The sequence below is a fragment of the Silurus meridionalis genome, chromosome 17 (assembly GCF_014805685.1).
Source record: "Silurus meridionalis isolate SWU-2019-XX chromosome 17, ASM1480568v1, whole genome shotgun sequence".
NCBI classification, from domain to species: Eukaryota; Metazoa; Chordata; class Actinopteri; order Siluriformes; family Siluridae; genus Silurus; species Silurus meridionalis.
In genome coordinates this window covers 26,189,871-26,206,519 of record NC_060900.1, presented here as the reverse complement: position 1 = coordinate 26,206,519, position 16,649 = coordinate 26,189,871, and the positions used below count along the sequence as shown (strand labels likewise).

Here is a 16,649-nt window from a genome sequence, read left to right as displayed (position 1 = left end):
GTGCGTCTATTAGGACGCGCCCGATTCAAGATGGCGGCGCACTAGGAAGCTTTGCTGTAAGAAAGAAAGAAAGAAATAAAGCAAAGCTCGGAAACACTCCCGGGGGTGAAACACAAGAAACAGAAACGCCAAAAAGAGCTAAACAAAGCTCGCGTTTGAATGAGCGTGGTGATGAAAAGAGCTCGGCGTGACCATGCTGAGGTCCACGGGGTTCTTCCGTGGCATTGACTGCCCGTTTTACTCCAGAGGCACTGACGGGAGAAGTGGCTGTAACAGACCGCACTGTCACTTCAGACACAGCAGCAGCAGCCTGAGAGCATCCACAGGAGTGTACGAGATCAACAAAGCCAAAGAAGGACCATCCGACTCGAACGGTGATCCACGCTTGACCTGATTTCATGCAATGCACCAGGCATAGTCTGTGTACTGATGTTTGTTTGCTTCTCTGAGATCAATCGCATGATGCATCTTGTCTCCAGCCATCCAGATTTTTAGTCTTCATTCAGCCTGGATGTGTATGGAGACATTCAATTTCCCAACATCTTCCTGTCCATGGTTATACTTGTTTCCATTATACACAGCTTTAATCTAGGGTTCCATCCTGTTTTCAGAAGATCATCATGCCTGCTGGAACACCAAGGCTACTCAACCATTCATACAACCTGATTTTTAGGAGTTATTCAACAGATTTCTGTTGTCATCCCGAGATCTTGGTGTGAACACAGCCAAGCTCTCAAATACTCCCAAGTTGAACAGCTGAAGTTTTTGCCTTTGGTTGGTGGTGAAACTTTAACTGCTTTTCCCCAGGATCTTTTCCTGGAAGGAAGTTTAGACAAGATGCATGCCTGTTTCTCAAAAGTGTGGAAACAGTGTTTTTATAGTTTTTAAAAGAGGCACGTTGCATGTTCCTTTTGTTTCTATGCAAAAACTCGACAACAGCGAACGACTGGAGGAAAGTTCTGTGGAGTCTAAATGGGACATTTGTGTCTCTAACAGAAGAACTTGTGTAAGACGGAGAACAGGAGGGATGATGTGATCAGACTGTCTCACCCCCACAATCAAACATGGAGGTGGAAGATTAATAATTTGGGGGTTGTTTGTAAATTTGGGGACTTATTCTGGAAAGGAATCGTGTATCAACATGGCTGCAATTCCATACTTCACCACCGGGCAGTTCCGTCTGGACTGCGGCTGATTGGAAGCGACTTCACTGTACAACAAAAACGATGAGCCGAAGCGTACGTCCGAGTTCTGTACGTGTTATTTAGCTGAACGTTTGGGCAAATGGATCTGTCCAGATGCTGAGAGCGTGTGCTTAGGGAAGATTTTTTTAATGAAAATCAAGTCTGGACATGTATTGATTTTATTTTGGTCAAATTAAATCAAAACGTTACATGACCGAGTTTGATGCGTGGAAACAAATGGAACATGAACATGAACGTGAACCATAAAACAAACCTTTTGATATTCAGGTCTTCAGGTCTGCTTGCATGGAATCCGTTTTTTGACATTTTCAAGGGTGGAGTGCTTGGAACACCGCAAACGACTCGCCGCAGCATCGGCGTACGTCAAACGTACATCGTTTCGAACGTCTCTGTGGCAGATTTGTCCGGTTTCACTAAAAATCTCACGTTTGCTCTTTGTTCTAACTCGCTACCCGTGATGAAATCGCAGACGTGGTAACGCACGTGGGCAGAACAGCGCCAGTTAGCAACTTTAGTCTCGAAACTTTCCGATACCACCTCGTGTACAGAATGGTTATTTGAATAGTTATTTTTACTTCCTGCTGAAGCAGTCTGAATTCAAGTTTGTCTTGACAATAATTTTTAATTATTAGTAATCATAACAAAACTTTGCCGATTAGTCCACTTGGGTGGACATCTTGCTAACAAAAACGCTGTATCTAAGTGTAAACTGTATTTTTGACTCTTTCCTGCAGACCAAGGCTATGATCCGTTCAACCCTGAGGTGGTCCGACCCGCAGAGCAATACAATGCAGACTCTCTGGCAAGTCCGATTACGGCTCTGGGAGCCACAGAGCTGGAACTGGTCAACCGAGCAATCGAGGCAGTCCAGAGCGAAATGGAGAAGGAGAAGAAGAAGCTGTCTCGGATCGGCGAACATGGATACGACCCTGCGAACAGCTCTATCAAATCGGGCTACACCAGACCGACAGCTGTCAAAGTATCGACCCACAGTGAGTACGATCCCGGGAGTTATCAAATGAGCCAGACTTCCGAGTACAACCCGACCCCTCGCTCTAGCAAATACACGCTGGACTCCGAGAGCAACAGCAGCTACGCCAACTCGATGGAGTACGTCCCCACGGCGGTCTCCAAAGCAGCTAAAAAAAGAGCAGCTCCTCCTCCGGCGTCTCGGATCCCCTCTACTGGCTCGTCTTTGTCAAAGACTAAGTACACGCTAGACAATTCGAGACCGTCGACTGACATGGAATACGACCCGCTGTCGAACTTTTCTGCCAAACCCGGCGCTAAACGCGTCGGAACGGAGGGCAAAGGGAGGAAAAAGGTTCACGTCGGATGGCAGAAGCAAAGCACAGATGAGGAGTACGTCCCGGCGATGAAGAAGCCCAGACAGCCCCAACACGCAGAACCCCAAAAGTACACAGCCAACTTCGATTCTGATGAAGAAAGCTCCGGAAACGAGTATCGTCCCACACCGATGGGACGCCTGCAGAAGAGGAAAAGCAGCGCCGACTCGATGGACGGCGTAAAACGAAAGTCTAGCGAAACGGGAGCCTGTAGACCCTCACCGGGTTTGGAATTCATACTCGATGGCGACGATGAAGAATCCGACAGCTTTGAGCCCATGGATTTTGAGCAACCGGATGATGGACCGCCAGATAAACAGAAGACCAAGAACACCGTCCAGGTGAAGAAGGTTCAGAGTGAAAAAACGCAGAGGAAAGAGGTTACGGAGTCACGTAAGAGCAGCAGCCATAAAGAGAAGAAAGGGAACGGAGGTGTGGAGAAGTGTTTGAGGAAGCCGAGTCTGGAGACTGCGAAGCAGGAGAAGACCCATGGAAAGGTTATCGACGAAAAGCCGAAGTCCAAAGATTGTGAGAAAGGAGGGAAAGACTTGAAATTGAAAGAGGGGAAAAGCAAGAAGCCCGACAAGAAGAAAGGAGAGCAGAGCACGGGAGATAAAGAACGAAGCGTGAACGAGGCCCGGAAACCTAAAGTGGACAAGGTGCCCCACAGGGTCAAAGAATCCAGCAGGTACAAGGAGCAGAAGAACGGACAGATCGACAGCAGTGGACGAGAGAAGGACAAAAAGAAGAGCGGTAGCAGTACTGGTAGTAACAAGGACAAAAACAAACAAAGCGGCTCGTCTCTGGAGAGGAAGGACCCCAAAGCGGCGAAGGCCAAGCTGCGCTCTCTGAGTCACGCCGACCTGTTTGGGGACGAGAGCCCCGAGGAGGATGAGGCTGAGGACGATGAAGACGAACGAGTAGTCCGGAAGTCCGCTTCGGCCTTCAAACGCAGCAGCTTGGTTAACAAGAGGAAAGCATCGGATGCCACCGAGACGTCTTCAGAGGACGATGTCGAGCCTGAGCATGAGGAGGAGCACGTGGATGGTGATGGCGATGTGGATGATGGCGATGAGGACGATGGGGATGCGGCTAACTTTTCCGTTTTCCAGGAAGACGTCGAATACGACTCGGATCCTATGGAGGAGTGTCTCAGGATCTTCAACGAGTCCAAATATGTGAAAACGGAGGACAAAGGCAGGCAAGCCAAACAGGTAGTGTAGTCACCACACCGCTACACGACCAAGTTACACACCTGCGATACACATCACACCGCTACACAACCAAGTTACACACCACTACACAACCAAGTTACACAACACACCGCTACACAACCAAGTTACACACCGGGATACACAACACCGCTACACAACCAAGTTACACACCAGCGATACACAAAACACGCTACACAACCAAGTTACACACCCGCGATACACAACACACCGCTACACAACCAAGTTACACACCCGCGATACACAAAACACCGCTACACAACCAAGTTACACACCCGCGATACACAACACACGCTACACAACCAAGTTACACCACTACACAACCAAGTTACACCTGCGATACACAACCAAGTTACACAACACACGCTACACAACCAAGTTACACACCAGCGATACACAACACACCGATACACAACCAAGTTACACACCTGCGATACACATCACACCGCTACACAACAAAGTTACACACCTGTGATACACAGCACACGCTACACAACCAAGTTACCCACCGCGATACACAGCACACGCTACACAACAAGTTACACACCTGCGATACACATTACACCACCACACACCCTGGATACACAATCGTGATGCACACCATACCGATACACACCCACGATGCACACCACACCGCTATACAACCATGTTACACACCACACCACTATACACTGGTGATACACACCACTAAACAACTGCATTATACACCATTACACATTCACGTTACACACCCTTACACTCCCATGTGACACACCGCAATTCACACCACTATGCACGCAATCCACACCACACCAGTACACACCCACGGTACACACCACACAACTACACACCTGTGCAGTTAGTTAATGTGTCAATTGATGTGATGTCTTGGTTTTGTTATGTAGAGTTCAGTGAAAATCAAAACTGAAACCGTGCAGGGAAATTTTGCTGTATTTTTATCTTGCTGTGTTTTCAGTTTTGTGTGTGTGTGTGTGTGTGTGTGTTTCAGCCTCCCAAAGAGAAGGAGGAAGAGCAGGAAGTACAGAGCACTTTAACCACACTTTTCCCCGGCCAGAAGAAGAGAGTTTCGCATTTTAAAGCCAAAGCAAGTGTGAGTGTTGAGCTCTTGACTGTGAGAGTGTAAACAGCGCAATGTTCCTTAGTTGAAAGAAAAACTCTAGATTTATTTTTATTATTATTTATTTTCAGTTATTTCTTATTAGACAACGAATCAACGAATTGTCTCGAGTCGCTGCAAGTCGCCGTATGAGTTAAAAGCCGGTTGTTGAATTTTCGTCTTCTTGCTGTAGTTGGGACTTTTGACACCAGGAGCTACTTTCTGAATCTCAACTGAGCGTGCACTCAGACCACAGCTTCCTAATACGCTAAACTTTCTCTGTACGTTCACACATGACGAAACGGACTTTGTATCTATTTAAAATGCGTGACAATTTTGTTAGTTAGACTTGGGTTATTTGCATTTATTGTAATTGGTGGACGCCCCCTTAACCTAAGAACCAATCAAAGGAGCTTTGAATTCTCTATTAATAATATGGTGCTTTCTGCTAATTTTTGAAGAAGGAAGGAAGGTGCTTTATGCTTGTCAGATGTACTTTACAACACAGTGAAATTTTCTGCATATCCCAACGATGTTAGGAAGCTGGAGTCAGAGCGAAAGGTCAGCCATGATACAGCACCCCTGGAGCACTGAGGGTTACGACCCTCGCTCAAGGGCCCCAGGAGTTGCAGCTTGGCAATACTGGGGCTTGAACCTGCAACCTTCCGATTCCAGAGCCTTAACCACTGAGCCACCACTTCCCCCTATTAATTGGCATCCATGGTCATGTATGGTAGCTCAATGGGTTACTGATCAGAAGGTTGGTGGTTCAAACCCCGGCACTGCCAAGCTAACCCAGGGACCTTAAGATTTGAAGGATCTAAAGAGATTCTGTGTGAAAGAATTGTTTCAAAATCAATTTTGCCATTTGGCAGACACCCTTATCTAGAGCAACTTACAACTGAGCATTGAAGGGTTAAGGGCCTTGTTCAAGGGCCCAGCAGTGACAGCTTGGTGGTGGTGGGATTTGAACCTGTGACCTTCTGATCCAACGTCTCCCATCCAGTGTAATCTTTATCTACTAAGAATCGTGGCCCACATAAAGTACATTTAACAGTAATACCAGGCAGTGCAGAGAAGCCCGAAAATTTGGAACTAGGAGTTTTTGACCCTGGGGCGTCTGCAATCATTTGGAACCGGTGCAAGCTCGTTTCGACGCCCTTGCCATTAGTTATAAAGCCTTAATAAGAATAGTGATGTGTGAAGATGCGGGTTGTGGAACGGAGCGGCGAGGGCTCCTCACGATCGCAGCTCCATATTTGGCCTCGATATTCTCTGGTATAAGGGCCTTTCAACACCTGGGGACTCTCCTATTTCGGGACACGATCATTACTTCCTAACTGGTCGTTACGCCGAAACTCCACTGCTACATTATAACCAACCAGTTCCACACACTCGCTGACGTTCAGGGACGCCAACTCCTAGTTCCAAAATATCCCCTGTATTTCACCATGTATTTTTTCCTGATTTTACTGAGGGTCCCAATGTTATTAGAGGGGACTGTATATTGATTTTTTGGACCTGAAAATGGTTTGGATTGAAAAAATGGACCTATTCCTTAAATACATTTGTGATCCTCGAATCCCGATGGCGAATAGCGTTACTCATTCTTCGCCTGGCGGTTTTTGTTTCTTAGACGGAGTCGTCGCCGAACATTTTGCCCAAGCCTCAGCGCAGACTAACGGCACAGGAGGTGTGTTATCAGCGCATGCGGATCGCTCAGCAGCAGGCCGCTGAGCTCGCTGCCTCCGTCGCCAAGAACGCCGCCAAGAACGCAGCCTCTACATTGTGTTCTCTCTCCGGTCCCGGGGCATCGGGGGAGAAACGTCGAGTGATGCACCGCCCAAACCCCGCCCTGGTCTCTGCGAAAAAAAGTGGTATTTACACAAAAACAATTCTCAATTACGTGTTTACAGTGACTAGCGGAATAGGGTGACTATTGAGAAGACAATATACAGTAGATGTCTGAGAACATGTTGAAAGTCATCTGATGGCCCAATCTTTATTTTTCTGTTTTTGTGTACGTGTGTGTAGTTTTGTCCGAGTCACAGCAAGCTATCCGAAGCCTTTTATCACCCGGAAAAACCGCGCCGGATCAGTCGTCGATCAAAGCGCACACGTCGTCCTCCATGCTGTCCAAAACCATGTCCACTATGGCCCAGAAGAGGATGGCGCATACTCCTACACTCAAGGTGTCCGTCACACAATACTCTCCCTTTATCACACCAATCAACTGATTATTCAAACATGTGCTCTTATTGGCTGGAAGCATACTTGAGCATTATTGCTGTGACATCGGGCTATAGCGTTAATATTTCAAAATGATTTTTAAATGTTTAAACTCAAATAATCATAATTTAAAACTCATTTCATGTTTGTTTGTTTTACATTTAATTGCTAAAGAAAAAAAAATCCTTGTAGTTCACAAACTTTTGCACTCACAGCTCTTAAATAATGGAAAAGAAAGTGTGTTAAACCGAAATTCATGAGTTCAAATCCCCCAGAAGGCACAGACATCAATGGCTGGGACTCCAAATAGAAAGGAAAAAAAATTGCTACATCAGTGTGAGGCTACATGAGTGGGAGGGGTTTGGTCTTGTCCCCCTGTCAATCACTGTCCAATTGTATTGAAACCTGTGAGCTTGTTTATGCGAAAGAGTGCGGATAGCGATTTCCTCAGTGCGGGTTATACCAATCTGAGACCGCAGAAGATGGGAGGAGGGAATGTAGAGGGAAAAAGGCTTCAAAATAACAGCTAAAAGACAAATGTTGTCCCCATCTGTTTTTCCTCTCCCCGTTTAGAGCTCTTCGTTGAAGCGGCCGGTGATTCCCGCCGAGTTTGGAGCAAAAGTTCCCACTAACGTGCGCCAGCGCTACCTCAACATCTTCATCGAGGAATGCCTTAAGTTCTGCCCGTCGGAGGAGGCCGCTTTCCAGACTGTGAGTTTTAACCCTAATTGAGACCCATGATGGTGATAAGTAGTTTTATATATAAAAAGTGTGCATTAGATAAAAGTTGGCATTTGTACCGTTTTGAACATATTTGCACTAAAAATCTATTTATTTACTTGCATTATTTTAAAAAGCGACCAATATGATATGCAGATCGATTTCTCATCGCTAAACCGTTTCTTGAGCGGGTTCTCTCAGCACCGTGTCCTGAGAGCCACGTATAATACAGATTAACATGGCAGAGGTAGAGCTGTAACTTCCTGCAGACACAACAGGAAAAGAGCGTGGTTTTTTTTGTTTTGTTTCCATTTGTTGGTTTTTTTTGTTTGTTTTTTTTTTTTTTGGACTGCTCTACAAAGGGCTGTGCGTTAATCTTCTTCTTTCCGCTTCCTCCCATTTGGGGTCACCACAGTGGATCATCCGTCTCCATACCCCCCCTGTCCTCTACATCTGCCTCTTTCAAACCAACTACCTGCATGTCTTCCCTCACCACATCCATGAACCTCCTCCCTGCCTTCTCCATCTTGGTGGCTCCATCCTCAGCATTCTCCTACTGATATACCCTATGTCCCTCCTCTGACCATGTCCAAACCATCTCAATCTCGCCTTCCTCACCTTGTCTCCAAAACGTCCTACATGCGCTGTCCCTCTAATAAACTCATTTCTAATCCTGTCCATCGTCGTCACTCCCAACGAAAACCTCAACATCTTCAGCTCTGCTACCTCCAGCTCCACCTCCTGTCTTTTACTCAATGCCACTGTCTCTAATCCATACAACATCTCAGGTCTCACCACAGTCCTATAAACTTTCCCTTTCACTCTCACAGATACTCTTCTATCACAAATCACTCCTGCTATCACTCTTCTCCACTCACTCCACCCTGCCTGCACTCTTTTCTTCACTTCTCTAACACACTCAGGTACCTGAACTCCTCCACCTTCTCCACCTCTTCTCCCTGCAACCGCACCCCTCCACTGCCCTCCCTCTCATTTACACACATGTACTTTGTCTTACTCCTACTGACTTTCATTCCCCTTCTCTCCAGCATGTACCTCCACCTCTCCAGGCTCTTCTCAACCTGCTCCCTACTCTCACCACATACACCATGCTTCTGTCATCTGGCCCGTTTGTAACCCGGGTCTCGACCGATCCAGTATGAAATTCAGGATTGTGATCCACATATTTGATTGGGCACATGTTTTGCGCTGGATGTCATAACACAACCCTCCACATTTATCTGGGCTTAGGACCGGCACTAAGAGTGCACTGGCTTGTGCCTCCCTAATGGCTGTGTTTCAGAAGGCACTTAATAATAAATAATACATTGATGATTTGCTGTCAAAGCAAAGTAATAAAATCTGTACCATATTGAATTGCAGAGCATCGTATCGCATCAGTAGCCGCTTCATATCTTCTCAGGAGAGTCGAGGTCCTTTTTAACTGCAAATGGGACTGAATGATCTTAGAAAATCTTACTCAGGTTACCACAAACCTTTGGCCATATTGTTGCTCAGTATACCTGTGGACGTTCTTCCAGGCTCTGGAGGAGGAGAAGCAGGTGTATGACCGGAGCAGCAGTAAAAACATCTACCTGAACGTTGCAGTGAACGCGCTGAAGAAACTGCGCAGCAAGAGTACGACCCCCGCCACCGCGTCCTCTCCGGTCGCCTCCCAGTCCACAAGTACGACTCGTTTTCTTCTCTCAACACCTGGTCAGACGAGTGATTTTTAGACTCTCCAGAACGTCATGTCCTGATAATCCACTTCACCAGACGTGTGTTTATTGCTTCTCAGAGAAAGCAGCTGCATCTGGAAACAGGAAATCCCAGTCGCACGAGGGAGTTCTGGCCGGGAGAATGGCAGCAGCAACCAGCTACACCGTCAACCGTACGGGGAAACAGCAGGACGTACAGCTCAAAGGTAGTGTCTTTTAGAATCATCTGCAGATGATCTGCACCGTCCAGAACAAATCCTGAGACATCAGACACAAGCTTGCATCGAGAATCCAAATTCCATTACCGGCCCAGAAAAATAGGGGCAGTGATGTAAATACTAATACGTACGTGTGTGTGTTTGTGTGTGTGCGCCCTCTGCAGGTGCAGTTCTCTACCACAAACTAAATGCATATGTGTTGAGTGAAGAGCAGCTGCAGGAACACGGTTACCCGAGACCTCATCCTGAGCGCCTGGGACACGCCATCATCTATAACACTCCCGAGAAGAAACCCCAAGACCGTACGAACCTCTACTGCTTTCATCATCACGTTCTTCTGTCGCTCTTCGTGTGTCTGGATGAACGAGCAGAGAGAGGAGAGGAAAAAACCTTCCTCTTTTCTATCTGTCCATTTGCTTTTAAGTCCTTCCACTTTTGTTTTTTCACTCTGTCCACTCCCTTTCCTCCATCTGTCCATTTTTCTTTAGCTGTCTTTCTAGTTTATCTCACTTTATCCACTTCCTTTTCTCACTCTATCCACTTCCTCTCCACTCTGTCCATTTTTTTAATTGGTCTATTTTCTTATCTCACTCTTTCCACTTCCTTTTCTTTTTGTCTACTTTTTCCCCCCTCTTAATTTCTCCCCCAATTTGCATCCTTTCTTACTCCATTTTATTTCAGTCTTTCCGTTTTCTTTTCGCTTCCTTTTCTCACTCTCTGTTTCCTTTCCGTCCGTCCGACCACTCACTTTCTTTTATCAATCTGTTTACTTCCTTCTTTCGCTCTGTCCACCTCTTCTTCTCCGTCTATCCGTTTGCTTCAGTCCTTCCACTTACTTTTCTCACTCTGTCCACTTCCTTTTCTATTTTTCCTTCCTCACCTTTCTTCTTTTCTTTCTTTTTCCGTTTTGTTGTTCTTTCTATTTTCCTTTGTCTTTTCCTTTCCTCTGTCCACTTGCTTTTCTTTTCCTCGCATTCTTTTTCCTTACTCTTTTCACTTCCTTTTCACACTCGCTCCATTTTCTCAGTCCTTCCACTTCATTTTCTCACTTTGTCTACTTCATTTTTCACTCTTCCCTCCCCCCTGCTGTCCATTTTCCTTTTCTCACTCTGTCCACTTCCTTTCTCACTGTCTTTTCTTTATCAAAATATTGTCCATTCCGTCTCTCCATCTCCTTTCTCGCTCCATCCATTTTTATTGATCTTTCTTTCGTTTTTATATTTTCCTCACTCTGCCCACTTGCTTTTCCTACTGTCCCACGCTGCAGTTATTCCACCACTAGAGGGCGATGTTGCTTTTCCTGACACTACAACATCGCTACATTTCTCAGTAAAATCTTTTACTTTCTAGAAGATTGTCAGCATTTTAACTCTGATTCAGCAGCTCCAGGAAGCCAGTGGTGGAGTATATCAATGGGGTGGTGTGGTAGAACTTTGGAGAAGATTGAAAACGAATTGTGGCTCAGTTGCAGATCTTTGTGTGTGTTTTTCCTCAGCCTTCTCGAAGGTGTGCTGCCGGTGTGGAGCAGAGTACAAAATCAACGCCAACGGCAACTGCGTCCGCAAAGAGGAGTGCAATCACCACTGGGGCAGATTACGCAGATACAAAGGTGAGAAAAATGTCTTTTGTGTGAGAACAGACAGAATCAGGGGAGGCTTTTATTTCATGGTAATGTGTGTGTGAATGTTTTTGTGACAGTGTCCGGAGGCTGGGAGACGCAGTACAGCTGCTGCTCGGGTACAGTGGGTTCTCCTGGATGTCAGGTGGCCAAAGTAAGTCTTCTGAACCTGTCCATTCGGACTTGACTCACCCAAACCCCCCCTGAAATGTCCTTCATCTGACGGTGGTCTTAACCAGCACTACCACCCGAGTCTGTCCATCTGTTTTCTTAATCTTTTATGAAAACTCACCCTATGGATAAGTTTGTGGACACCTGACCATAAGATCTGTTTGTTCTTTTAGAACGTCTTCACGTTTAGTCCCCATTTACTCTTATATTAACCTCCAATCTTCTGAGATGATGTTCCACTACGTTTAATGGTGATTTGTGTTAAGCAAAGTGTGTTAGTAAAGTAGGTCAGATGAGGAAATCTTGAGTGCACTCAGCGTGATAAATATTTATAGCTGGAGCTCAACAGCAGGAGATCTTCCACCCCATCTCATGGAAACCATACCTTCATGGAGCTGGCTTTGTGCACAGGGTTTGCTTTGTATTGCTGGAAAAGGTTCGGGTCTCCTGGTACGCCGTATACAATTGTGATCCTCCGGTTATGTAGTAACAGTTTGGCGGAAGAACTAACATATGTTTGTATTAAAAAAATAAATAAATAATAATAATAATAAATTAAATCAGGTGTCCCAATACTTTTGGCAATTTACATCAAGCGTTTACGTTTATGGGATTTTGGCTGACGCCGTTATCCAGAGCGCCCTACCGTTATCTTAGTTATACAGCTGAGAAATTAAGGGCCTTGCTCAAGGGCCCAGCTTGGTGGTGCTGGGATTTGAACCCATGACCTTGTGATAAGTTTATTTATTTTTTATTCGAAACAGGAGATTGTCAAAAAACACCTTCAATTGACTGAAAGTAATTTTTAAGATTTTTTTTTTTTGCGAAAACGTGTCACTTATATCCGTTTGGAACGAATTCGGTTTCTCGGCTGCCTGAAAGCTTGAATAGAATAGAACTTACTGTCGTTCTTGTCTTCAGCAACACGTGCAGGACGGACGTAAGGAGTCTTTAGACGGCTACGTGAAGACGTTCAGCAAACCCCCATCGTCTGATGGAAACGCAGGAGTGTATGCTTTGGACTGCGAGATGGTGAGACTGCAGTTACACGTGCGCGCACACACAAACGCACTTAAATACGAGCAAATACTGTATACTTGCAGATATGAGGTATGTTTTAGACTAAGAAGACAATGAGTTTGCTTATAACACACACACACACACACACACACACACACACACACACCCCTAAGTACAACCAAATACTGTATACCTACACATATAAGGCATATTGTGGACTAGAAGGCAATAATCACTTTTAACACACAAACACACACACACACACACAAAGTCATGTGTGTTTGAGAGCTGTTTTTCCCCTTAGTGCTACACAAAGCAGGGTTTGGAGCTGACCAGGGTGACGGTCATCAACTCTGATCTGAAGGTGGTTTATGACACATTTGTGAAGCCAGAGAGCAAAGTAGTGGATTACAACACAAGGTAACGTGTGTGTGTGTGTGTGTGTGTGTGTGTGTGTGTGTGTGTGTGTGTGTGTGTGTGTGTGTGTGTGTGTGTGTGTGTTTATAGCTTTCAATAATTCTTAATAAATAATTAAAATAATAAATTGTTAAAAAAAAATCAATGCATTTCAATCATTTATTTTCTGAATATGCAATTTGGGATACCATAAGCCTCCTTATTTACTTATTTACTAACTTTTGTGAGATGGTGTATATTGCGTATAAATATCTAAGTATTGGGACACAGGACTTTTTCCAGCCATATGTTGTTCCTCCCCAATCTGTTACCACACACTTTGAACCACACATTTGTAAAGGAGCTCTTTAGGTGTGCTTCCCCTTAACTTGAACTAGAAGACCCGAACCTGTTCCAGCATGACAATGCAAACCCTGTGCACTAAGCCTTCATGAAGATCTGCTTTCCTTGGGTTAGAGTGCAAGATCTCCTGCTATAGAGCTCGAACCCAATTGAACACACATGGGATGATTTTTTTTCATGCTGTCTGCACACCAAGCATCTTCACCTCACCTACAAGAGTTCCTGACTTTACTAACTGTGTCCAGATACTTTTGGTGTTTCTCAGTTGTTTACAAAATATTAATTGTGTGTTTGTGTTCAGGTTTTCTGGTGTGACAGAAGAGGATCTCGAGAGCGCCACTATGAGGCTGAGAGACGTGCAGGCCGTCTTACTGAGCATGTTCAGTGCAGAGTCCATCCTGATTGGCCATAGCTTAGAGAGTGATCTCTTTGCCCTTAAGGTATACACACACACACACACACACACACACACACTCAAAATATCCTTAAATATACCCTATTGTCTTGAATTGGGTGTGTATGTGTGTGTGTGGGTGTGTGTGTTTATACCCTGTGCTTTCTCAGCTTCTGCACAGCACCGTCGTCGACACAGCCGTGGTCTTCCCACACCGCCTCGGCCTGCCGTACAAACGCGCCCTGCGTAACGTCATGGCCGACCACCTCAAACGCATCATCCAGGACAATGGTAAGCGCTGTACAATTTCCTCTTACTCCCACTTGGTTTAAGGCGCAGTGCTTAACATCCTGCACCACAACTGGCTCTTCATTAGAGACGAAGTTGGTACCTTGGTTGCAGATGGTCCCGGAGTTACAATAGTTCGACGATGATTCGAGGCCGATCGATTCGTCGGTTTTGGCGATTAATCGGCACCGGTTATTGCTGGAACTATTGACAGAAATTCATACTGATAGTTTTTCCGGGTTGCGTTATTCAGTATGACAGCGGCCTCTAGAGGCTAACCACTGGTGCCACATGCTGTTTATTTAAAGTGTCTTTTTATTTATTCTTTTTAGATGTGACTTTTTTTATTTATTTGGAGTGTTACTTTTTGTTTTAGTTTCAATAAATGTCTTGTATTTTCCTTAATATCTATTAATATAGTGACTATAATTTTTTAATTTAGCACATTTTCATGATTTATTATTGTTTTTTTGTTTTTTTTTGTCCAGTATCGATTTTGAAAACTATCAGATGATTAAGTTATTGGCAAGCTCTATCCAACCTAGCTATTGCTAAAATCCGATATCGGTCGACCTCTAATGACGATAGCGATATGACAAAACGTAGCAGTGTATGCTCCGCCCTCTACTGGTGAACCGGTGCTCGTCAATTCATTTACCCCCACAACCCATATATACTGTATAGTTTATACAGTACGCTACTGTAAATTGCTCTGTTTTGCTAAATTATGTATTTCTTAAATTATTAGCGAATGACAGTATTCTATTCCATACTGATCATTCTTTAAGACTCCTGGGAAGGTTAGGCCATGTCTCAACTTACGGAATTTTAAAGTTACGATGGGGTCATCAAAAAATATTACTTTATAGAACTGAATCATAAAAATGTACTAAAGGAAATAAATATGAATTTAAAAATTATAGAATTATTAAAAAATAAATATAATATAGTGCTCTCTGTGCAGCGCGCAGTTTCACGTGTAAAAACAAGCAGCATGTCGCCTCTAGAGGCCGCTCTCATAATGACGGCGGACCGGAAAAACTATCAGTAAGGACTTTTGCCAGTAGTTTCAGTAATCAACTATCGGTGCCGATTAATCGATCAGCTCTGATACAGCGTTTCGGTCCAAGTACATTTCTATACACGACTGCATTTGAAGGAAACGTCAAAAATAAATGAAGTCGTCATCTTTCTGTTCCTCCATGTCTCACTTTTTCACATGATTAACTCCTCCTTCTATCTTTAGCCGAGGGCCACGACTCCAGCGAGGACGCCGCCGCCTGCATGGAGCTCATGATCTGGAAGATCAAAGAGGACGCCAAAGTCAAGAGATGACCTCCGACCCTGCGGGCGTCCCTGTTTTCCCATCACACCCTGCACTGAGCACGCAGAGAGAAACAAGGCAAAAAGCTGTTCTGGGTCTGTTGTAGCTCCAGAAAGAGAGAGAAAGAAGAAGTGAGCGTGAAGGAGAACAAAGAAAAGATGCCATCGCTGTCTGTAGATTGTGGCTTCGTGCACGTCCGACTCGAGAACTTCCTGAGGTGAAATAAACAGCGTCCTCTTTCGAAAGTGTGTGGGAGGGGATCGGTTGGCGTGTCTTTAAATCCATATCTGGACGTCTTTTCTTGTGAAACCATCAATCCAGCCTTAGTGGTGAAAAAGTTTTTTAATAAGCCGTTTCCAGAAATGCAGTCATGAAAAGTTGCAGGTGAAATCTTGGACTTGGACACGCCCTCATTCCCACTTATAGCTGCTGCATTTCTTTCTTTTTTTTTTTTTTTTTTTGTTCCTAATAGAGATTTAAAAAAAAAAACGGACCGGACGATGCACTGTGTCTGCGAAATTTCTTTTCAGGCTGTCGCTCTGGTTTCGTTTACATTCGAAACAGGATAGAGGGATGGAGGAAAAAATGCTGAGTCGTGGATCGGGGTCGCGTTATTTATTTTTCGTGTCTGCACGTCAGTTTTGATGATGCAGGGATTCGGATGAGGTTGCTGCTTTTTCTAAGGCGTTATGTTGCACTGTATTGAATCCATGCATTTAATATGCCGGGTTTGGTTTGGTTTGGGTTGGTCGGGTTCACCTCCTTTTCCTTCGCCTCCAACGTGACCTGAAATACCCTACGTGGACAAACAAACGTGGACACCTACCTGTAAGATTGGTACGTGTATCTTTTTTGAGCATCTCATTCCACCTTAAATCTCTTTGTTGTTGGAATAACCACTTTTTCTGAGAAGAGGAGATCTTCCACAGGATTTTGGAGTGTGTGGACTTTTGCGTTCATCAGCCACAAGGGTGTTGGACTTTTTAGCTCCACTCTTCTGGGATGGTGTTCCACTAGATTCTGGAGTGTGGATATTTGTGCTCGTCAGGTACTGACATAGGCCTGAGGTGCAGTCAGCATCCCAATTCATACCAAAGGTTCCAGTAGGGTTGAGATCAGAGCTCTATAGCAGGAGATCTTCCACTCCAACCCATGTTCAGCATTTATCATATATCATATAAGCACATCATGAACGTGGTAGCTCTGGATAATCTAATCAGAAGGTCAAGGGTTCAAATCCCAGCACCACAAACCTGCTTTGGTGGACCATTAAGCAAGGCCCTTAACCCTCACTTGCTCAGCTGTATAACT

General features: G+C 44.9%; 1 protein-coding gene across 1 annotated transcript; it reads left to right on the top strand.

Moving 5' to 3' along the window:
- Positions 1-4: 4 nt before the first annotated feature.
- rexo1 (REX1, RNA exonuclease 1 homolog) lies at positions 5-16,372 on the top strand. Its single transcript, XM_046871454.1, has 16 exons — positions 5-374; positions 1,940-3,765; positions 4,772-4,873; positions 6,516-6,756; positions 6,914-7,071; positions 7,682-7,819; positions 9,370-9,514; positions 9,627-9,752; positions 9,929-10,066; positions 11,260-11,373; positions 11,463-11,536; positions 12,475-12,585; positions 12,878-12,993; positions 13,634-13,772; positions 13,897-14,017; positions 15,261-16,372. Exons 1-16 carry the CDS (start codon positions 194-196, stop codon positions 15,347-15,349), a joined length of 3,819 nt encoding a protein of 1,272 aa, XP_046727410.1. The 5' UTR covers positions 5-193; the 3' UTR covers positions 15,350-16,372.
- Positions 16,373-16,649: the final 277 nt, after the last annotated feature.